This window comes from Labeo rohita, chromosome 1 (assembly GCF_022985175.1).
Source record: "Labeo rohita strain BAU-BD-2019 chromosome 1, IGBB_LRoh.1.0, whole genome shotgun sequence".
Lineage (NCBI taxonomy): Eukaryota > Metazoa > Chordata > Actinopteri > Cypriniformes > Cyprinidae > Labeo > Labeo rohita.
Genome location: NC_066869.1, coordinates 35,028,200 through 35,052,366, shown reverse-complemented (window position 1 = coordinate 35,052,366; position 24,167 = coordinate 35,028,200). Strand labels below are relative to the sequence as shown.

Sequence of the window (24,167 nt, the reverse complement as noted above, 5' to 3'; positions counted from 1 at the left end):
CAGGTGTGCATCAAAGTGACCATCATCAACTTCACTGTTACGAAGTCTGGACTGGAAGATCAAATCCTCAGGTAAATTCTGTGCTCTGACTATTCAGATTGAGTATAAAAACAAAAAGCACCCAAGACACTTTCCCCTAGTTTCAAAGACAAGGCTTAAGCCCAGTCCCAGACTAAAATGTAAGTCTGAGTTGTTTAAACTGAAAGAAACTTGCACTGATTGATTTTAAAATATATCAGTGCCTTGTTTTGTCTCAAGATGTACACGTTTTTTCTAAGGCATGATTATAAAAATTGCTTGAATTTCCTAATTAAACTATGGCCTAGTCCTGGGTTAGTCTAAGCCCTGTCTGGGAAGCCAGGCCATGATGTTAAGTTTTAAACAAATGTTAAGAGAAAAACAAAAGTGAACCTTTGGGCTGTGCTAAAATCGTATACCTAATTACGTATTTTTTAGGCACAATATGTAAGATTTTTTTATTAAAATATCCAAAACCACTAGAACAGTCTTACGTATTTTGCTGACTTGTGTACTTTTCCCAAATGTTTCGAATGTTTAAATCCAGAGAAATAAGCAACTTTAACAGACCGTGTCATTGCGTTGTCTGCCAATGACGTCATACACCCGCGATTTTCTGATTGTATTTTGTTAGAAAATGTGGAAACCCCAAAGTTGCTTTAAAATGTTATACATTTTATTAGATGACTAAAGCAAAGATTAGGTAACTAATGCAAAGAGAAGCATTATAACAACACTTTAACACACTCAAGTGCATCTAGTATGATACAAAAAGAGTTGCTTTTTTCTACATACGCATGACCGGAGGAAGCGGAAGTGGTCGACTGCGGCATAATAAAAACTCTGCTGTTTTTGAGTCATGTATTGTGCTCGTCTCTCATTAGCAATCGCTCCAGCAGCCTCATTTCACTTGCACTTTCAGCCACACCCTGCTTTATACTACAGTGACCTTAATAAGTCTTTAATACATTTACTCATCAATGAACATGATTTCTGCACATTAATGAGTCCCATCGGACTGCATCGGCTGTGGAGAGGAAAACAATTCCCATGATTCCACACTCAATCACGGCATCATCATACTACGCCTTTGTTTCTTGTTTGTTTAGAATATACGCCCTCTAGCGGCAAAAACTTACATGTTGTGTACAAATTTGCTTGTAAATCTCTCACAATGCTATATTATTAACAAATCTTGGATTCAATCTTTTTGTCAACTTTTTTTTGGTTAGCACTAGTTTTGTATTTCTTTTTTAAACTGGTTGATCGTAGGCTTTATTGATCTGAGTATATGCACCATGAGGAAAGCATTATTTGTAGATAATTTTATCAATGTTCACTTAGAAACATAAGTTACATTGATAGAATTGAATTGAATCCAATATTTGTTAATAATATTAGCATGATGACAAATGTATAAATTCATTTTTTTGTAGGCCTGTCATTTTTCCCACAAGGTGGGAAGTTGTTATATCCTGTGTGAGCAAATCAGTATGTTTTAATTCAGTGCAATAACTTGCATTTTTGGGAGAAGTAAAATATTCACTTAGTAGACAGCAGCTGAATCAGGGCTTCTTTTTCTAAAAGAAAGAAGTGATGGAAAAATATAGTAGCATAAGTTGTAGATTTCTGAGTCTTTGCTTTTTATTTTATGGTCCATGGATATGAAAACCATTACCCACTGGCTCAAGCCCTACATATTTATAAACTTTATTATTGCTGTATTTTATGCATGCATAAGAGATGCGCTTTCACTTTTTACTACCACACAGTTTAGGTGGTCCAGACACAACTGGTCAACAAAGACACATTTCTATTTAAAAGAGTTTTACCATGCATCATATGAAAAAAACTTTTCATTACACAAGTTGTATTAAAATTTTACTGCTGTGTAAAAGTTTGGTTGACTTGTTGTGATTGTTTATTTTTGTCTGTACCCAGTGATGTAGTCCGCCTGGAGCGTCCTGACTTGGAAGAACAGAGAAGCCAGCTGATAGTTCGTATCAATACAGACCGGAACCAGCTGAAAGCCATTGAGGACCGAATTCTCAAACTGCTCTTTACCTCTGAAGGCAACATCCTTGACAATGAGGAGCTTGTACAAACATTACAGGAGTCGAAGGTTAGTGGTTTTGGGGTCAGAAGTTTAAAGAGAGGGTATAGTTATGTTTTTTTTATCTATAGTAGTTTCAGTGTGAAAAAAGGACTTAAATACTTAGTGAGCAGAGTAATAGATATCAGTAGGTCAATAATTATATATAAAAGCAGCTGAATGTGTTATTTACTTTAACCTGTGTTTACCCTAAAGAAATTCATACACTACCGTTCAAGAGTTTGGGGTTGGTAAGATTTTAAAAATATTTTTAATAGAAGTGTCTTATGTAGTAAAAGCTGTAATATTGTGACATCTTATTACGAGTTAAAATACTATTATTATTACAATGTAAAATACTGTTTAATAAACTGTTTTCTATTTTAATATATCTTAAAATGTATCTCGTTTAAAAGCTGAATTTTCAGCAACTCAAGAAATGTTTTGGTTTAAAATCTTTGTGAAGTTTAATATTTTTGTGGAAACCATGATATTTTTTTCCAAGATTCAAGATTGATATCTCAGTGCAGTTTAATAAAACAACAATTTTATTTTTTGTATCAGTGTAAGTCTTTACTGTCACTTTTGATCAATTTAATGCATCCTTGCTGAAAAAAAGTATTAATTTCTGTCAAAAAAGCCAATTCTATTCACCCCAGACTTTTGAACAGTATTGTAGATCTACTAACATTCACTTCAATTAAAATTTGGTGCAAAATAATTTAACAAAGCTAAAGTTACTTCTGAAAAGGACTTGCATCATTTGTTTACAGAAGCCACTTTGCTTGATCATTTATGTAATTCAATGACATTTATTCATTTTAAGTGTCCACACGCTTTTTATTTCCACTGTTTATCTAATAATTGTCGACAAACCTTTTTTTCCACTATGCTAATGACTGCTACATACAAAAAGAAGAGTTTTACTTCACAAACAATGGAAATGTCACAGTCAACTAAAAAGATTATGTGTTCATTTGAGAATGTGGGCTGCCACTTTTTAATCCTTTTCTTCTGAGGATTTGTTTTAGGATTTGGAAATGGAAAAACGAATGTCATGTTTCCTCCTGTGTCATTATCACAAGCAACTTCTGTAAAATTCCACTTGAAACTATAGAAACATATAGTCCTGTAGATTTACAGTACAGTATGGTTGTGCTACATTCATGTGTAGTGCTTCAGCATTTGTGATGCTGCCTTGATCTGCATAATTTCTTTAGTGAATCAAGTGCAAAACCAGCGTAGATGCGGCATACTAATAAATGGGGCTTTCACTGAGCACAATTCATTTTTAGCAAATTCCCCCGGCATAGTGTATTTGTGCCAAAATTGAGCAAGCAGAAGGATCAGAGGCACAGATTGCACGTCACTGTCAACCTTCCGCCACCCAGTGAGTAATGAAAGACTGAATGGGAGGTACAGATGGATTAATAGATGAACGAAAGATTGGGCTGGCAATGAACAAAGTATCCATCTTAAAGACAAAAACAGCTCTGTCTCTGTCTGACACTTCTGCTAGTTTCATGTATCTCTGCGACACTGATCCTGCTGTCAATGTGGACGACTTTATAGCTCCTTTTGCATTTTAAGAGCTCTTTATAAACACATCAAGCTGTCGAGTCATTACATTTGTCTCTGTTTGGAGTGTAACACTTACATTTGACATGAAGCAGATCTGCTGACAATTTAACATTTTTTCTCTTGCACAGGTGACATCTCAGGCCATTAAATCTCGGCTGGTGGAGGCGGAGACGACAGAGGAGATGATCAACGCCGCTAGAGAGAAGTATCGCCCTGTTGCCACACGTGGCTCCATCATGTACTTTGTCATTGCCAGCCTGTCTGAGATCGACCCCATGTACCAGTTCTCGCTAAAGTACTTTAAACAGGTAATTTCAATCTGGAGCTGTCATTCTGGCATACTATTTCAGAATGTAATATAACTAAATATTAAAAAAATAAACCCAGCTACATTATTTTTACATATACAATACTGTTTAAAAATTTGGGGTCTGTACGATTTTTAAAAACTCATTCAGTGTCTTAAGCTTACCAAGGCTGCATTTATTCGATTAAAAATACAGTGAAAACAGTAATATTTACTGACCACAAACTTTTGATAAGGAATGTGTATGTATATGGGCATTCTACAGAACTGGTGCAAACTGCTGTGCCACAACCAAAAAACACATTTAAAAAGCATTTAAGTATTCAAATCTTAGATGTTTACTAAGATCCTTTTATTATCTGTTGAATCCCACAATAATATTTAATTATTGTTTAATTATTGTATAAGCTTAATATATTTAAAATCATCATTTAGTGGGTACTTTCAGGTGGAAGGTGGCTGTCCCGAACCCTAACCCCTAAATTTCACCTTATGAAAATGATATTCAAATAATATTTTTTTTCATTTTATTCCATTCCAAATGATGAAACTTATGTAAAAAATCCTGCATTTTCATGTCACTACAAAACAGTGTATGTTTTGTATGTTTTAATCCATTGGCTGATTTTAACTATACGTTTATTATCAGGACATATTTATTTGTCACTCTCTCTCATAGTTTCATGGAGAGTAGATATGCCCCATTTACCTTATTTTGAGGTAAATGCATTCAAAAGTATGAAAAATCTGTGTAACTTCAAAGAATGTCACTACCAAACACCATTTTTCTATAATTAAATGCATTTTTTGGAGTTATTCTATAACATTTACTTTTTATATATGTACCACTGTTCAAAACTGTGCTAGGTCACCCTGTGTTGATCAGCATCTTTGAAGCTAGGTTTAAAAGTATCTCAAATTGTCACTGCCGAAACAGTCACAACCAAAACATTTGGTGAAGTTTCAGTAATGACATCTTAGTTTTTTTTCACATAAAATTGTCACTTCCATAACCGTAACTGTCACAACCGAAACACGTCATCATCATTTCGGTAGTGCCAAAAGGGAACACATAATCCTTAACAAACAAAAATAAACAAAATTTTAGTAGAGTTATGCAATTTTTTTGTACTTTAGTATGCTATTGTAGTGTTTTAGTATGTGGTCGCTACCAAAACATTACTGTCACTACCGAAAATGTGCAGTCACTACCTAAACATTGGATGTTTCTCAAAAACTAAGTATACTGAATTGTCAACTAAGATATGATAGTAACTAACTTATGATAGTGTTTGGTTTAGTTTATATTCAACTAATGAGTGCTTAAGTTTGAAATCAGTATGATCAACTCTTTGCCTTTCACAAAGAAAAATTTGATTCAAAATACACCAAATCTCATAAATCACACTTAAAATATTGTTAAAATGGTAATTGTTATTGATTTACCTCCCTCTGGAAACTTTTTAATAAAATAGAAAGACATATATTTACAAGAAAGATGTAAGCAAAATCTTAATAGGTTAATATACAGTAACCCTTTTATTAAATTATATATTACTGTGTTTCAGTAGTGGCAAATTTGGGGGGAGGACAAATGTTCCAAAATTTCTAAAAAAAAATACAATATGAGATTAACTGCACAGTTACTAGAAATGTGTACTTTGGATAATTGGATAACCTTGGAAAAAGTTGTTGAAAAATGTGGAAAAATTTGTGGGGGTTTTTTTCAATACGTTTCAAACTCTGAATTTGAACCAGTTCTATAGAATGGCCGGTATGTAGTTGTATAATTCAAAGTGACTTTTAGTGCATTTAAGGAATACATTTTGTCAATTTCCTGGAAATTTTCCTGAAATTTCTTTTGCAGTTGTTCAACAACACTATTGAGTCAGCAGAGAAGCATAGAGATCTGAGCATGAGACTACAGATCCTGTTGGATCAGACTTTGTTGAGTGCCTACAAGAACGTGTCCCGTGGCCTTTTTGAGCAGCACAAGGCCATCTACAGCTTCATGCTGTGCGTGGAAATCTTGATGCAGAGAGGAGAGATCTCCCAGCAGGAGTGGCAGTACTTCCTGCGAGGGGCTGGAGCCATGGAGAAGGTCAGGGATGTCGAAAGGACATATGTGATAGCAGAGAAAGGAAGAACAACTCTTGTATGTGTGTGTGTGTGTGTTCCGGCATTTGTGGTTTATGAGGACACAAATGTGTATAATGACATGGGTACTACAACGTAAGCATGGTTTATGAGGACACTTCCTGTGTCCCCGTAAAACAAAAGGCTTAAAAAACATACTAAACAGTGTTTTATGACATTCAAAAAGTGTGTACAGTCTCCTGTGAGGGCTAGGTTTAGGTGTAGGGCAGGTGTAGGGCGATAGAAAATATGGTTTGTACAGTATAAAAACCATTACGCCTATGGAGAGTCCCCGTAAACCACAAATGCAAGAATGTGTGTGTGTGTGTGTGTGTGAGTGCTTATGTATGAAAGTTCTTATTCTACTTCTGTAGATGGCAATTATCCTTCTACAAGTCATGAATGGGATAATTGTGGGATTAATTGTGTTAATTGTTAGACTGTAGAGTTGTTTTCTAATTTTTCCCTTTCCTCAGGGGCTTGCGCTATCTAAAAAAAAGGCATCTCTCTAATACCCCACGCAGTTACATTGTTTTAGTGTGCATTGAAGCAATGTGTTTTTGTGTGTATTCCAGTAAACAGAGTCCAGTTCTGTTCTTTCGCAAATGAAAGCATGTCTGTTGCCATTGCTCATGGGGTACGGTTTGGGGTTGGGGATATGCACATTAACTCAAAATATTAATCTTGCTTTAGGAGAGAAATTCTCTCGAAAGAGAAATAAATCCAAGTAAAAGTAAAATAAATCAAATTTTCTGTCCATCACTGCTTGTAACTAATTTTCTTCTGTTGGTTTTATATTCCAGTCTACTCTAATTTGTCAACATTTCAAAACTCAAATCAATAATGACTTGTTGCTTGATCAAAATCCCTAATCTCAATTCATGCTGTTTGATGGTTTCTGACATGTATCAGTATGATGAAATATTGCTTATGTAGCCTTGTGCACAAACGCACACACACATACACAACACACACATAGATTTTCTGTTCATAACACTCTCGCTTCCCACTGCAGGAGTTGCCAGAGAAGCCAGAAGTGCCATGGTTGTCTGATTTTGCCTGGGAGACTTGCTGTAATCTGGAAGACCGACTACCATGCTTTAACGGCATTAAAAAGGAGATTGTATCCACACCTATATCTGTCAAACTGGGTATATTCTTCCTGTTTCACTGAAACAACACTGGCTCATACACAGTTTCTTGAAAAGCATCTCAAAATGGGAATTGTACAGTAATTAATTCTTATCTTAACACAGTTTTTCTTTGTCTTTTTTTGCAGGGCAACTAGAGGTAACAATAAACCCTGAACAGTGGGACGGGTATGTTAATGACCTTCCTTCTTTCTCAGAAGACATACCCTCTGAGAAACACCCACAGGTCAGAGGTCACTGGAACCAGCGACTTGGGGCCTTTCAGAAACTCATCCTCATCAAGAGTTTTATGGAGGAGAAGGTAAAAACAAAACAAAGAATAAAAAAAAGAAATAAGAAAATTTACTTACTTATGTAAGACTCTTTCAGCAAGAATTTCACTATTCTGCCTATTTTTTGCAAGTCTAAGTTTATTTTTAATTAAATTCACATATTCTCAGATTACTTTGAAATGTTCATAACACTCAATTCTGACTTTATATGAGTTTGTATTTTGTAATTTTGAGGTAACACCTCACAAGTCTGACTTTTTTCTCTCTACTCTGAGTTGAAATCTCACAGTTCTCTGAATTCTCTGAAAGTTTCTCAATTTTTTTACAATAATGAAAAAATATAGCTGCAAGCAGCGATTTACGGGGTTCAAGCGCTTTAAGGCATTTCAGCAAATATGGAAAAAGACATTTAGTTTAGCAAGCTGTGGTCTTTGCATGCTTATTTAGAACAACCTTTCACATGTGATCAGCAGGTTTCGTGAAGTTTTGAGTTTTCCTTTAGGCTTTATAGGATTTTGTGTAAATTTGGCCCTTCTAAAGGCCTTTTCTATTCGACCCTGTTTCCCAAAGGGCAAATTTCAACATTTTTGTGATAATTATTGTCCTAGAGAGTCCAGAGAAATATACTGCAGGTTTTTAGTTTTTAGAGTTAAAAACCTAGGACTAGTTCAGAAAAGTAGATTTTTGACATCTTAACTATCATTTACCAAACAATTTGATTGACAGAAGTGGTTCCAGAGGCAAAGTTGTCCGAAATGAGGAGTTCTATTCCATGTGACATACAATGGTTTACGCACTTGAAGAACGTGATATCGGCCTCCATTAACCTTGTCTAACACGTGCTCAAAATTTGTCGGCCAATGGCGGCCATGTTTTTCATGTTTTCATGATAGGACAAATCCCATGCTAGAAGGGATACAACTCTGACCGGAAACTAACAATGAAATTAATTGTTCTACCTATTAGATTGTTTTTTTTTTTTTTTTTTTACGTCTACGCCTACCCCAACCCTAAACTTAGCCCTTACTATAATAAAAAAAACAGTATTATTGTTGTACAGTGTGACAAAAATAACGCATGCCCAGTAGCCAGAGCTGTATTCCTTCTAGCCCTTACTGTTGCGCAGTTATAGCCACTTTTATGTTTTTTCCCTCTTATAGCACCACCAAGTGGCCAAGCTCCACAATTTATTTCCTGTGACCTTAAATCAAGCTCTTACATGAGTGTTTTGAGTTTGGGTGAATATATCTCATTTCGTTCAGGAGTTATAGGCATTTTACCAAAAGTGACCCTGCCCCTTTTGAATGTTTTGGTGTCCCTTTGCGATGGTGAATCGAAAGTTAAACTTTTTTTGGTAATTATTAATATTCACTCTCCAAAGAATCTTTCTGCGCTGATTTGGTTCCAATCGGGTGAAAAAACTAGGACTAGTTTGCAAAAGTATGTTTTTCAGAAAATGCTAAATACCTGAAAATTTCGGCTCACAAATCAAATCTGTCCAGTGTGAGCCAAGGATTCCAATGACATAAGACACTTATGTGGACATAGCCTGCGACTGCCGGTTTAGGAGTTATGAGCGATTTTGTACTTTTGATCACTGTAGCACCCCCGTCAGGCCGATTGGGCCCTGCAGAGTTTAGTTCCAACCCTGCTCTAACACACAAACCATGTAGTTGTCAAACGAGCCTGAATGACTTGATTAGCTGGATCAAGTATGTTTAATTTGGGTTGAATCTAAACTGTGCAGGGCTGTGGCCCTCCAGGAACTGAGTTTGACACCCCTGTTGTAGGCAGTGTGAGTACTGCTATCCCTCCAAGTTTCAAGTCTCTATGACTTACAGTTTGATCTGCACGATCAGTTTTACGGATCGCTGATCCATGACCATTATAACAATTACAACAGGGTTTCAGCGCTACGTGCTCGAACCCCTAAATATCTTACTGACAGTAATCAGTAATCACTAATCAGTCTCATCATTTAGAATTTATATCACAATTTTGAGTTTAAATCTCATAAGTCAGGCTTTTTTTCTCAAAACTGAGTTCATGACACACAATTCTGACTTTGTTTCTGGCCATTTCTAGTTTATAGTTTACAATTTTGAGTTAACATCTAACAGCTCTGACTTTTCCGCTGAATAAAAGCAGTATGACACCAGAATTATGAATGATAATGTATATAACCTGCTATTTGTGCTTAATAGCAGACACAGCATAAGCTGTGATTTGTTTGTGTGTGTATGTATGTATTTCCTGTGTGCGTTAAGTTTTTTGTAAGTCTGCTTGAGTTCTGTAACGTGGTATCATTGAAATGCATTTCAAGTCTCTCACTCTGTGTGTTTTCAGGTTGTGTTTGCAGTGACTGAGTTTGTTATCATTGGTTTGGGCCAACAATTTGTGGAGAATCCCCCAGTGGATCTTGCAACCCTGTATGCAGACATGTCTCCATCCATTCCCCTGGTTTTCATTCTAAGCACGGGCTCAGATCCAATGGGAGCGTTCCAGCGATTTGCCAATGAGAGAGGATACCAAGACAGGTACCTACACATGCACTGTGACATTTATACACCATTTACTCACTTAATCCCCAAGTGTCATTCCCAGTTAAGTGGCATGTACATACTTATGTGAATGAATACTCAGAGTGTTGTATGTTACCTTCTACTGAGTATATTCATTCATAATGAATGTGATACATGTTTCAGATAGCTTACAAACAAATCTCCTAAAAATAAAGAAACTTCAGTATGTGATATTTATGAAGAGGGTTTCTTTGTGTCCTGGTTTTCCTGCAAGACAGGCTTACACTTTCATCACAATGTGCTCAAAACTGGGGTACCACAGGGATCAATGCTTGGACCTCTATTCTTCTTTGTCTACACTTCACTTCTTCTTCAAACCCCATGCTCTTTTAGCAATGCTGTGCTCATGACATTCAGCAGTACACATTATTTCCTCCTCCTGTGTGCGTGCCTCGCTGACATACAAATGCTATCACCTCAGCTATAATTATGACAGGTTCTTCTTTCTTTCAGCCATGATATCCCTCACCAAATCTCCCTCTGTCTCATTCAGAGGTCACATAGTCATTGCCTCCTGGTGTGTATCATGACCTGGAATGCTCTTAAGTACCACATTATGATAGCAGCAGCCTTATTTGACCACTACTTTACTCATTTTCTTGTCCAGGTTGTCTAGGATTCTATTCTTGTTTGCCAGCCGGCAACTGCTGTACATCTTCCATATTCCTAGCCTGGCTCCAAAATCATTTTGCTCTAATGGTTTTTAACCCTCTGTCTTTTTTTCATGTCACTTCTCCGCTCTGATCGTTTTCTGGCTGCCAGAATATGATAGAATTAAATTCAAGACACTGTTTCTAGCTCACACTCCTGCCAATTTCCTGTACTCCCATTACTTTCAATCTTGCAGTAAATCGTAAACCTGAGCCTGGGTGATACTATCGTCGCTTCTGCTTGCCAACTATGAGAACAGTTGATTGATTAGTCATTCCAACAATGCCACAAGGAACACATTTTCAAAAGGTTCACCTACCGTCAAGGACTTGTATTAGTTTTGGATAGCCAACAACTATTCCTTTGAAATAAAAAGAGATCCTTAGACTGGCATGTGAAGCATTTTTATTTGATTTTTTGTGTAAATGTGTCATTTAGGCATTTGAAATAATAATTGTAATAACAATAATAGACATTGGCAAAATTTGTCAAATCCAGTACCTACAATATAAACATGACAATTGCATTTGCAATTATTTTGGGTTTCTTGTATTTGCAGGGTGAAATCAATCTCACTGGGTCAGGGTCAGGGGCCTATTGCGGAGAGGATGATTATAGAAGCTCTGAAGACTGGCAACTGGATCTTTCTGCAAAACTGTCACCTTGCGGTGTCATGGATGCTGGCAATGGAGGAGCTCATTAAAACCTTCACTGAACCTGGTAAGTTTGTATGTGTGTGTAAGTGAGGTTTTACATAGCCTAGTCCTTTAAATTAGAGGTCTTCAGCAGAGACCCCTGCAACCTCAAGAAAGTCATTCATTGTTTAATATCAAGATTTTATTTACATCATTTACATTTAATCAAAGACATAAAGCTGTTATAAAGCTGAAGTTGAACTATGCTACTGTCCAAAAGTTTAGGGTCTGTTAGATTTTTTTTGTGTTTTTGAAAGAAGTCTTTAATGCTCACCAGGGCTGTATTTATTTGATTAAAAATGCAGAAAAAGTAGTAATATTGTGAAATATTATTGGAATTTAAAATAGTGTTTTTTTATTTGAATATACTTTAAAATAGAATTTGTTCCTGTGATGCAAAGCTGAATTTTCTGCATCACTAGTCACGCGATCCTTCAGAAATCATTCTAATATGCTGATTTATTATCAGTGTTGGAAACAAAGTTGTGTTGCTTAATATTTTTTTAGAAACTTTTTTTCAGGATTCTTTGATGATTAAAACATTAAAAAAGAACAGCATGAATTTTAAATAGAAATCTTTTGTGACAATATACACTACTGTTCAAAGTTTTGGATGCACCAATACCGATAGCAGACCCGATACTGAGCTTCTGTACTGGTACTCGTTAAAATTACCCGTTACGTTCTGTTCGCTCACTTAGCACATGCATCATTTTTATTAAAACCAAATTGTAAATAAAAGCAATTTTTGGGGGACATTTATTATAAACATTTATTTTCAAGCTCTAGCATACACAACTTTACGGTGAAAGTGAAACTAGCAGCCTGTGTGAAATCCGCTAGGCTGTACTGTACTTGTCCCTCTCATTCTGCAGCAATACTAATATGTGCTTGCATTGTGCATGTTTGCTTGCTTCATGAGTGTTTCTGCTTTACTATGTGTCGCTTTGGAATATAAATCACAGCACGTTTCAGATTAAAAAAAAAACGTGACTTATATTTCTTAAAATATCACAGTTAGGAGATTTATAATGAGTGGTTCCTTGATTACAGCAAAAAGCGTGACTACAGTACTGAGCCGCTGCAATGGTGCAGCTCTAATGCTATTTAATTAAACATGATGTACCATAGAGCAAAAAAATGAATGGAATACATTTTAATGGGCATAATTAAGTGTGAAAATAACCGAAGGATATACTGTCAAACCAGAAATTATTTAGACACCAGATTTTTTATATTTTTTTTATTAGTGGGTGCAGGACATTATAGTTCATTTATGTAAGTGAGGATAGCAAAAGTTCAGGATTGCATTAACCTGGTTGACAGCATGTCCAGGAGACTACAGGCTGTCATTGAGGCTAAGGGTGGCCTGACAAAGTATTGATAGTTGTGTAAATATTGTCATACTAACAGTTGTCTGAATACTTTTGGTTGATTGCAATCCTTTACATAGCTTTCTGTGAAATGTATCTGATATTATCAAGCTGAATTTGTTCTGACACAGCTTAACTCTGAGTTCTTGTCATATTTTATTACCATTTTCTAAAACTATAGAAAATAGTATCTCACATTATCACAGAATAAACTGTGATAATGTGAGAAATGTTGAAGGTGTCTGAATAAATTTTGGTTTGACTGTATCTATTTGATAAATGAAGTTAACCAACTAACATTATACATATTTGTTTTGTTTCTGTACCCAATATTTTAAAAATGTATCTTTAAATAAACCCAAAAATAAAAGTCTCGTATCAGGTGAGTACTGTAAAAAGTGGTATCGGTGCATCCCTAGTAAAGACTTATATTGTTAGAATATTTCTATTTTAAGTAAATTCTGTTGTTTTTAACTTTTTAATATATTTTAAAGTATATTAAAATGGTAAACTGTCATTTTAAAGTGCAATAATATTTCATAATATTACTTTTTTCTGTATTTTTGATGACTCTGATGAACATTAAAAAACATTAAAAATCTTACTGATCCCTGAAACTGTGTTCCAGCAGTGTATGTGACCCAAAATACAGTAGAAACAGTAATATTTTGAAATATTTTTAAAATAGTTTTTTTTATCTATTTTAAAAGGTATTTTGAATTTTAATCTATTTTAAAATGTATTCAATTTTCATTTGCAAAGTTGAATTTTCACTCCAGTCTTCAGTGATCACATGATTCTTCAGAAATAATTCTAATATGCTGATTTGATGCTCAAGAAACCTCTTCTTTGTCTTCTTCTTCCACTTCTTCCTATTAATATATAATATGCAACCGCAATACATTTTTTCAGGATTCGTTGCTGAAAAAAAATTCAGAAGAACAGCATTTAATCGAAATAGTGTTTAAAATGTGACTTTTGATCAAGTTAATGCATCATTGAAATGAATAAAAGAATTAATTTCTTTAAAAATTGATCTTACTGACCCCAAACATTTAAACTGTAGTATACCATATTTGTTTAATTGTCTCTCCTACATTAAAATGTTAAGTAAATGTTAAAAATAAGAAGACCTGAAAAAGCTTGATATGATATGTGGCTGCCATAATTTCTTCAGAAAATTGTCCCTGAAGCTGACACCGTTAGATCAGAATAATCTGCCAAATAAACATCAAATGAATGACTAGATTCATGAAAACTATTTTTGTATGTTTATATTTGTGTCTGTGTGCTTGTTTTGTATGGTTCAGTGAAAATATTGTTGTTTTTAGAGACTCACCTGTTTTGCACCTGCTTCTACCATGTATTACAGATAGCGTGCTGTAGAATGTGAATCCACTATAAAGCTATTTTGTTGACCTGTTTTCTGATATCCTGTTCTTGCATGACCTTTGCAGACACTGTTATCCATGAGGACTTCAGACTGTTCCTTAGCTCCATGCCTACCAATGTGTTTCCTGTCACTGTATTGCAAAACTCTGTCAAGGTAACACCAAGAAGAACACACACATGCTTATACACATATACAGGCTTTAAAAACTGATAGTCATAAAGTTCTATGAGTGCTCATAAACAAGTACTGATTTTTCAGGAAAGCATGCCTTCACATGCCTTAATCTAATTTTTTATCTTTCGGGGAGGAAAACATACATCAATGTAGAGTGAAGCATCACGCATCAGTGACATCCCTATGCGGATGACATGCACATATTTTTACCTTTACACGTCATTCATCCTTCTAGCACTGGGATATGTCTGCATGTATATCAAATTAAAATTTTAGTCACACTAACACAGTCACACACTCCTGCAGGAAGAAGATAACACTTCACAAGGAGGAGCTCTTTCATATATTATTCACTCTCAACCTAATATATTAACACCCCTGTGCTCACGTCCCTATCAATTAAACCCCAGCTTTACCAAATCACTGGAACCAATAGTAGTTTATAAGACCTTAAACAATGTTTCATTATAATGAAAGTGCAGTGACATGGATGTCTTTAAGCAGCTAGACTTTTAGTTTGTAACTTAGTTTTTAGCAGTTTATGTTGTCTTTGGCTCTTTTGTTGTTAATATGCTTGTGTTGCCAGGGAACTAATGAGCCTTTGTTAATGTGATGGTAGGTTACTAACGAGCCCCCAAAGGGTCTCCGTGCCAATGTGAGACGCGCCTTTACTGAGATCAGCACTACGTTCTTTGAGGAACATATCCTTGGCAGAAAATGGAGGAAGATCATTTTTGGAGTGTGTTTCTTCCATGCCATCGTTCAGGTCAGGGCTCAAGAATTGAAAATTCAGTATTAGCCAAGTATGGGGGGTTCTATTCAATTTGAAGCCTATAGAGATTATAAGCCTTGTGTTTTTCTTGCCATAAAATATAAGCAGGACTGGTGTAGAAGGCTAATGCAGTTTTTATGATTAAATAAAAACAATTGGATGGAAACTTTGCTCTTTTGCAGCTTATACCATATGGTAATTTTGTTTTGGGTTAACTTTAAGTTTGTTTATCTTTTCTTCTTATGTGTATATGATTTTATGTAAGAAACTACAGCTGCAAACTGTTTTAAATAGAAATCTTTTCTAAAAATAATTTACTAATAGTCTTTACTATCACTTTTTTATACATTTGTAACATCCTTGCTGAATAAAAGTATACATTTATTTAAAAAAAAAAAAAAATACTGACAAAACTTTTGAACAGTAGTGTACACTACCAGTCAAAAGTTTTTGAACAGTAATATTTTTCATGTTTAAAGTCTCTTCTGCTCACCAAGCCTGCATTTATTTGATCCAAAATACAGCAAAAACAGTAATATTTTAAAATATTTTTTACCATTTAAAATAACTTTTCTATTTGAATATATTTCAAAATGTAATTTATTCCTGTGATTTCAAAGCAAAATTTTAGCACCATTTTGGTATTACTGTATATTGAAGAACTACATTTAAAATGCCTAAGATGTTGATATTTCATAATGCATGTTGATATTTGTACATAAACATACCCTAATTATACTCTACCTAATTATGCATTATTTTTTAAAGTTTTTATGCCCACAAAGGGTGCATTATCTGTTTTTACAGTGAAAACAGTAATGCTGAGAAATGTTATTTACAATTGAAAATAATTGTTTTCTATTTTAATATATTTTAAAATGTAATTTATTTCTGTAAATGGCAAACCAGTTACTCTCAGAAACCATTTTAATATCTTGTTTCTGAGATCCTGATTTTTCTTATCAATGTAATTATCGATGTATTATCAAACCAAAAATGGTTGTACTGCTTAATATTTTAGTGTGAGAGACTCTGTTATGTTTTTCCACCTGGACTCTCTGATGACTTAAAAAATGGAACAACATTTATTTGTTACAGAAATCATTTGAAATGTAAAATTGTTCTAGTTTGAAAAAACACTACGTGTTCAGGAGGGTCTTTCTAATTCACATCCCCTAAATCTTTTCCTTATTTGTCTGTATGTGTTTTCCTGTGTATGTGTGTTTATGCTTTTATGTATATATAGGAGAGGAAGAAATTTGGTCCTTTGGGCTGGAACATCCGTTATGAATTCAATGACAGTGACAGAGAGTGTGCTCTTCTCAACCTAAACCTTTACTGCCAGACAGGACATATACCCTGGGATGCTCTTGTATACATCACGGGTATGTGTGTGTTTACTGCAGAAATATTTCTAGCATCAGTCATTGATTCACACTTTCCCATGCTCCTCTCACAGTGGCTAGTGTTTTTGTGTGCACCTGTACTGTATAAATTTCTCTCTGAGTTTGCTTAAAGGAGAAGTTCATTTCCAGAACAAAAATTTACAGATAATTTACTCACACCCTTGTCATCCAAGATGTTCAAGTTTATTTTTCATCAGTCGATAAGAAATTGTTTTTTGAGGAAATTGTGCGCATCGCAGAGAATAGATGAGCGTTTGAGGGTAAAAAGAATATAAATTGTCAATTTGTTTAGAAAATGACTGATGGTTTCGGTAGACCCTTCTTCCTCGGCTGGGATCCTTTAGAGCTCTTTGAAGCTGCATTTAAACTGCATTTTGGAAGTTCAAACTCGCAGGCACCATTGAAGTCCACTATACGAAGATAATTCCTGAAATGTTTTACTCAAGAAACATAGTTTCTTTACTACTGAAGAAAGAAAGACACAAACATCTTGGATGACAAGGGGGTAAATTATCTGTAAATTTTTTGTTCTGGAAGTAAACTTCTCCTTTAAGAAATAAATGTATAATCAAGTATGAATAAAGTACTTTATTCATAAAGAAATTAGGTATGAATATTAGTTTGGTATGATCAAATTTTTTCAGAAAAGCTCAGTGTTTCTTTCACTAAAATTTCCTTTAAGAATGCATTGGTCTAAGTAGGCATCATTTTACAGCCCATCAGCTGGTAAAAATAAATGTTATTAAATTTGTTGCAGCTGGTGGCGTGCGGTGACTATAAAAGAATGTTCCAGTAATGTTGTTATGAGAGGCTTTGGGAAAGACTCATTAAGGAAGCTTCACACAATGTCAAACTGTCTCATTAATTCTTGGCAAGGTGTCAGTCAGTCATGCAATGAAATGGAATGTGTTTATGTGTGTGTGTGTGTGTGTTTTATTGTCTCTGTAGGTGAAATTACTTATGGAGGCAGGGTGACAGATGCCTGGGATCAGCGATGCTTGCGTACCATACTCAAGAGTTTCTTCTCCCCAGCCACATTAGAGGACGGGTACACTTACTCTAAATCAGGTACACACGTCTACTTAGGGAATTTCATTGACTTCTGTTGTTTGTATATGCAGTACAACTAGTATAATACTAACATGAAACTTTCTGCATTTTTACAGTAAAAAAAGAGCCCTTTATTTTTATACCATGTTTTACTAATGAGGGTGTCCCCAAAGGGATGTGTTGTCAATTTCTAGGTGAAATTAGTTCCCAAAATATGGATATACACACAATTATGGTAAATAATATGGACACACATTTAGCTACACTCATCAAATACCAAATATGGTATTCAGACTTGCAAGTTATGTAAATTAAAGATGGAGTGTGTATTTTCCCACCCTAAAATAGTTGGTGTCCCAGTTTTAATGTGCAAAAACAACTATAATCACACGTACTCGTATGTTGACTTCATCAATTGTCACCTTTGCTAAAATGACCTTTTTTATATATTTATGTAAATATTACTGGCTAGGTAGCCTTTTACATTTTGATTCATTTAACCTCTGGTGTCCTTTGAATACTGTTAATGCAGAGCCATTGAGGGTGGAGGAGTCTGAAGGGTGGGGGAGTGTTAGATTTTTATTTAGTGCCACTATACTTCATTTTAGTGACACCAGATCATTACACACTTCACTACCAAGTAACCAAGACATTATTTCCTTTTGTGCAGGGATTTATTTTGCTCCTAATTCAGACAGCTTGACTGAATATAAGCAATATATTGAGGATCTGCCACTGATCGATGATCCAGAGGTCTTTGGCATGCATGAAAATGCTAACTTGGCCTTCCAGGTAATTCTCACCTCTTCTAACTACACACAGAATAACAAACTCAGCGAACTAGTTATTTGCTTAGGTCCAGTATTTTTGAACTACATGTATTGCTAGTCTTTTATCCAATCATCTATCAATAATGTACAATAAACCAAACCACCACCTAAATCAAAGAAAATTCCAAAGAGGGCCAGCTACAGATATCATAATACCAGCTGTATCACTGCTGTAAAAATTCAGTCATTGTTTATTCACTTTCATCTTGTTCCAAAACCCATAAGACTTTTGTTTATCTTTGGAACACAAATGAAGATCTTTCCAATATTCTCTCAGCATTTTGGTCCATCCATTAAGAGCATACAAAAGACTAAAAAAATAATCAATATGAGCTGAGCAGTTCATTCCATGTCTTTCAAAAAGACATGGTCATAAACACTGATCAAAGCACATGCATAGAACTCAAATCAAATACGGCAGATGCTTACTTGACTCACAAGAACCAATAAGAATTATTTTATTTATTTATTTTTTTAAGCTTGATAGCCCTATTCCTCATTCACGTATTTATGGTGAGTGACCAGGATATTCATTAAAAAAATCAATGTTTGTTCTCTAGAGAAGAAAAAGGGGTTTGGAACAACATGAATCACTATAAATATAATGACAGAATTTCCATTTTTGGGTGAACTGTTCCTTTCCACCAGAGTGATGTATGCCAGAGTGATGTATTCTGATCTTCAAGCAGAAAGAGATGGATGCAAAATTGTATTAAATAATATCAGTCTACAAATCTGACTTGTGATACAACCCTCATAAACCATACTCTTCACTTATTTAAGACAGAGGAGATCTGGTGCCCCAACCTTTTTTCTCTTTTTTTTCTTTGCCTTTTTTAATCTGTTAAGTGCCTAACAGGCTTTTAATATTAAGTAATGTTATTGATTTGATAGAACTGACTCTATTGAATGAGAAAAACTTGAACTGAATTTAGCTGAAAAATGACACTTTTGTCTTTTGCAGAGCTGGTTTGTAGCTGAATCGAATTTGTTCATAATTGAAGTATTTTGCAACATTGACACTTATTAATAAATAATGAACTTTACACAGGTATTGAACTGATCTCAGTCAACACTGAACTAGTTGGAGCTGAAGCAAAATTTGGATTTACCTAAGTTTGCGTCATTGATTCTTTATTGTTACTTTCCTGTTTAGTACTGTTAAGCTGTTTTGAAACAATGTCTATAAAGCAGTATATGAAAAAAGGTGACTTGACTTAATTCATGTTAATTTTCAGTGTGGCTATCCTTGCTTTTTTATGCATTGGACACATCTGTAGACAAAGAACACCTGCTACGTGACATACTATGTAACACACGTGGGTCTCCTTTTTTCATCTTTGAAAACAGAGGCAGGAGACAATGACACTGATCGGCACCATTCTGGAAGTTCAGCCCCGCTCCTCTGCAGCAGGTGGAGGGAAGAGCAATGATGAAGTGGTTCATGACCTAGCTGACTCCATCTTAGCAAGGATCCCTGGTTAGTCTCGACCCCCTGTAGCTCCTTGCACACAAGTCTACTGTCACTTCATGGTTTTATAATGAGTTTTCTGGACTTGCCTGTGTGTGTGTATCTGAGCAGAGAAATTAGATATGGATGCAGCGGTGGAGAGTCTGTTCTTGCAAGACTCAAATGGTAGAGTTAACTCTCTAACCACTGTGCTTGGACAGGAAGTAGACCGCTTTAACTTCCTGCTGCATGTGCTTAAGGTAAGAGAATGATTTTGTTGAAGATTCTTGATTGTAAACTACAAATTCATTTGAAGTGATTACAGCGGGCAATCAAAAAAAAAAAGAATTAATTATTGATCACACTAATCTCCCTGATTATTTGTATTTGTGTGCATGCATTTCTCTGCAGACTTCGCTATGTACTCTGCAGAAGGCAATAGCAGGTCTAGTGGTGATGTCAGAAGAAATGGAGAAGATTTATAACAGTTTCCTGAATAACCAGGTTCCTGATCACTGGTCTAATGCTGCTTACCCATCTCTCAAACCTCTCGGGAGTTGGGTTAGAGACCTCACTCTGCGCACGGCATTTATAGAGGTATGTCTGTGGAGTCAAAATGATGACACTAGTGTTTCCAGTTAATTACCTAGACTGTGGTAGCTTGCTAATTTGTCATACCTTGATTCACGACGAACTTTATTTTTTTTTTTACAGTTCTCATAACATAAAAGATTTCAAACACTGTGTTTTGCGTAGCTGCTGTGCAAGTTTAGGTTTAGGTCAGTGTATTTAATGTTTTTTAATTGTTTTTTTTGTTTTTTTAACTTTGCCCAGTTTGATCACTGAAAGTTCAGTGTAACTTCAAGTAAAATCAAAATCACATATGGCTTAGTGCAAGTATCATATTGCATACGGCTGCTATGTTAATATATAATCTGTTTTCAGCATCTCAGAGTGACTCAGTACACAGTAAATGCTGTGAAATCCATCTCTATATTTCCTGCGAGCGTAGTTTAATAATAATAATTATTATATATTAAAATTGTTTGACGTCTTACAGGGTGAGTGTACTGAGACTTTGAGTCCACGTTTAAATTTTTTCTTCTACTTATGTTCAGTTTGGTCTAGGGGTGGAATGGTTCAACTTACAGTTTGGTTTGTATCACGGTTTTAGGGTCATGGTTTCAGTATGGTTCGGTATGTGCTATGTTTAGGGAAAAACTATAAAGTAAAATAAAAATAAAGAAAATAAGAATAATCTACAACAGCACAAATAAAATAAATACAATAGAGTAAGGATAGAAATAAAATAAACAGTGATTTTTCAGGGTTTTTTTTTTTTTTTTTAGGTAGGTCTAACATTTGTTTTTAGGTACAGAAATTGAATAAAGTAATCAAAAATAAAATAGCATTGCAAAGTTTACTGTATAAATAAAACTGTATAGATTAGTCTTTATTACAAGTTACAAAAGCTATTTAATCAAGAGCAGTGAGTGATTTCTTTGTTGCTGTATGATTAATATTAAGAAAGTGTTGTCGCTTTATGTCTGCTATAGGATACTTACCAAGATGGCCATTTTGACATAATTTTTGTGTGAGTCCATTCAAACACAATACTTCAGAGCAGAGCCGGCGCCAGGGCACTTCCATCGGGGGTGCATTTAAAGTTTAGTGGGGGGATGCAATCTGTGATTTGCTTGCAGCTGCTGATGCTCGCAAAAGCATGCAGTCGCTTTCTTATGCGGGTTGTTTTATCGGTTTCACTTTCGCTTTCGCCCTCAGCAAGGAGGGGAGAGGATGGAGGGGAGGGGAGGAGGGGGCACAGCCCACGAATGCCCCCATTTGCTTCGGATGAGGCACACACAGATTTTCTCATTGCGCGCACAAGCTCGCTGTTACGTTTAAAATGGCAAGGTTTGAAAGAGTTTACTTTAATTAGAGATATCAACGTGTGCTGTTCAGGTCTCATCTGTGCACATGCGCTATCAACACTATGACGGAATAAATGACTGCTCATATTCCAGCATACAATATACGCATTGAACAAGAGTGAATAGTTTGGCCACGTTTTTGTTTTTTGCATCGCTGTTGTTGTAATGTACTAGGAAGCCAGAATGCGCATCTATCAACAGAAACATACATTAGCCGCCCCCTGTTTGTTTTACAGTACGTGTTGTTATTTATAACAAACCATATTACAAATGCGTTGTCAGATTTTGTGCCAAACCGTTTGCGGAGAACCGTCATCCCTAGTTTGGTCTCTGAAAGATGTCTGACAGACACCAGATTGATGCATGTACCTTTAATATTTTATAACTTAAAAGTGTACTCAGAGTCTTAGTATACTCAACCTGTAAGAAGACATTTTTTTAATAAATACTTTAATTCAAAGTAAAGGCAATGCTGTGATGCTACAAAACTTTTCTATTTAAAATAAATGATATTATTTTGAGCTTCCTATTCATCAAAGAATCCTGAAAAATAAAATGTATCAGTTTCCACAAAATGTGAAGCAGAAAAAAAAGTTGTTAATAATAATAAGAACAATTATAAATAATTGAGCACCAGAAATAATTGACCATTACAAAGCAGCAAATCAGCATATTAATTAGAATAATTTCTGAAGGGTCATGTGACACTCAAGACTGGACTAATGATGCTGAAAATGCAGCTTTGATTCACAGAAATAAATTACATTTTAAAATATATGCACATAGAGCACAGTTTTTTTTATTGAAATAATATTTCTCAATATTACTATTACTGGAGCCTTGGTGAGCAGAAGAGACTAGTTTAAAAAACAATAACCTTTGACTGTGTATGGCGTTAATGTTTTAAATAAAATGCATTAAAAAGACATTAAAAAAGCATTAAATTAGATTTGATGATACCTGCAGAAACTCTGATTAAAATAGTCTCCTGTTAATGCTCACAAGCATATGCGCACACGCATACACACACAGAGACTTTTTGTATTTGTATTCATGAGGTTCACCCCCATTGTACATGAACAATTTCCTCTGGGTAGGGGATTCCAGTAAAGGCCAGTGATATATGAGCTGTGTGCTGTTGGTATTATAGTTCATAAATGGAGCCAGAGGGGCCCAGAGCCATTCTAAACAACACACTCTGACACTCAGTCAAAAAAAGCTACATAAACAACTACAAATACTCACTTCTGTCTCTGGCACACACATATGGTCATAGTTCTCTTGCATGGGTTGATGGGCACACCCAAACTGTTATCTCAGACTGGATGTGCTGTTCCGTGTGGCTGGTCTGAGTGCTCTGTTATATAACACACAGACAAGCACGATAAGCTCATGTTAATATGGATGAATTGCAGAAGTATGCTGTTTTGGAAATCAGGAAAAGGCTCAGCATGTGCAACTAGACTAGTTTAAATTTCAGCAGTGAAGTGAGATCTTTCCTCTACATCAGCATGACTAGACTGAGGTACACTGCATAATATAAGCCCACCATCTTGTATGAAAAATAAAAGTCTTCCAGCATGATATAACGAAAAGCTGGTTTAGGGAAGGAGGTGAGGAAGAACGTGCATGCGCACAAACCTCATTGACATTCTTGTCTTGTTTCTTGTGAAGCAGCAAGTTTAAATGTTTGGAGGGTGAATGAGATTTGAGAGCTAAGCCAGTAGGCAAGATTTTTACTGAATAAATAAAATTTCAGTTGTTTCCCACACAAAACTTTCTTGGGGGAAATGAGGTTAACTTTTTCTCTACAAAGACTGCAGTACAATAATATAAGCATTTATTATTTATCTCTTTGGAAGTATTCTGATATTCTCCCTAGCAGTATGATTAGGGACCTTTATCAAGGTCATATAGGTAGCTCAGCTGTAACCTTCAACCCTCTAGTTACTAGTTCTTTCATATGATCTGAAGTAGAAACCATCCAAGTCTGTTGCCTTTACCTTGAGCAGACTTTGTTCTCCCTTAGGTGGTAAAAGCTGAGTTGTTTTGTTTCTTTTTTGTTTGATTTTTATTGACCTTTACTCTTTCTTGCATTTTAAATTAAGCAAATTGTGAAGTAACTGTTGGTTGTGTGTGTGTTTGAGCAGAGCTGGATCACAAGCGGTCAGCCCAAGTCTTTTTGGATTTCTGGATTCTTTTTTCCTCAAGGATTCCTCACAGGTAAATAATAAGTTTGCTTTAATATCTGGTCTGGCAAAAAAGGCTAAAATCTTAGCAAAATTTGGCCCTGGTAAAATAGG

The 24,167-nt window shown here is 35.3% G+C and overlaps 1 protein-coding gene across 1 annotated transcript in view; it reads left to right on the top strand.

Moving 5' to 3' along the window:
- Nucleotides 1–24,167, top strand: part of dnah6 (dynein, axonemal, heavy chain 6) — an 88,135-nt gene that overhangs the window by 61,687 nt on the left and 2,281 nt on the right. Inside the window, exons 60-76 of the mRNA XM_051120415.1 lie at nucleotides 4–71; nucleotides 1,960–2,140; nucleotides 3,820–3,999; nucleotides 5,866–6,099; nucleotides 7,150–7,285; nucleotides 7,414–7,586; nucleotides 9,904–10,094; nucleotides 11,350–11,510; nucleotides 14,316–14,404; nucleotides 15,045–15,191; nucleotides 16,444–16,582; nucleotides 17,552–17,671; nucleotides 18,324–18,445; nucleotides 19,834–19,963; nucleotides 20,066–20,193; nucleotides 20,345–20,530; nucleotides 24,015–24,087. Of these exons, the coding sequence (XP_050976372.1) occupies nucleotides 4–71; nucleotides 1,960–2,140; nucleotides 3,820–3,999; nucleotides 5,866–6,099; nucleotides 7,150–7,285; nucleotides 7,414–7,586; nucleotides 9,904–10,094; nucleotides 11,350–11,510; nucleotides 14,316–14,404; nucleotides 15,045–15,191; nucleotides 16,444–16,582; nucleotides 17,552–17,671; nucleotides 18,324–18,445; nucleotides 19,834–19,963; nucleotides 20,066–20,193; nucleotides 20,345–20,530; nucleotides 24,015–24,087 (2,458 nt within the window). The remainder of the gene's footprint in view (nucleotides 1–3; nucleotides 72–1,959; nucleotides 2,141–3,819; nucleotides 4,000–5,865; nucleotides 6,100–7,149; nucleotides 7,286–7,413; nucleotides 7,587–9,903; nucleotides 10,095–11,349; nucleotides 11,511–14,315; nucleotides 14,405–15,044; nucleotides 15,192–16,443; nucleotides 16,583–17,551; nucleotides 17,672–18,323; nucleotides 18,446–19,833; nucleotides 19,964–20,065; nucleotides 20,194–20,344; nucleotides 20,531–24,014; nucleotides 24,088–24,167) is intronic.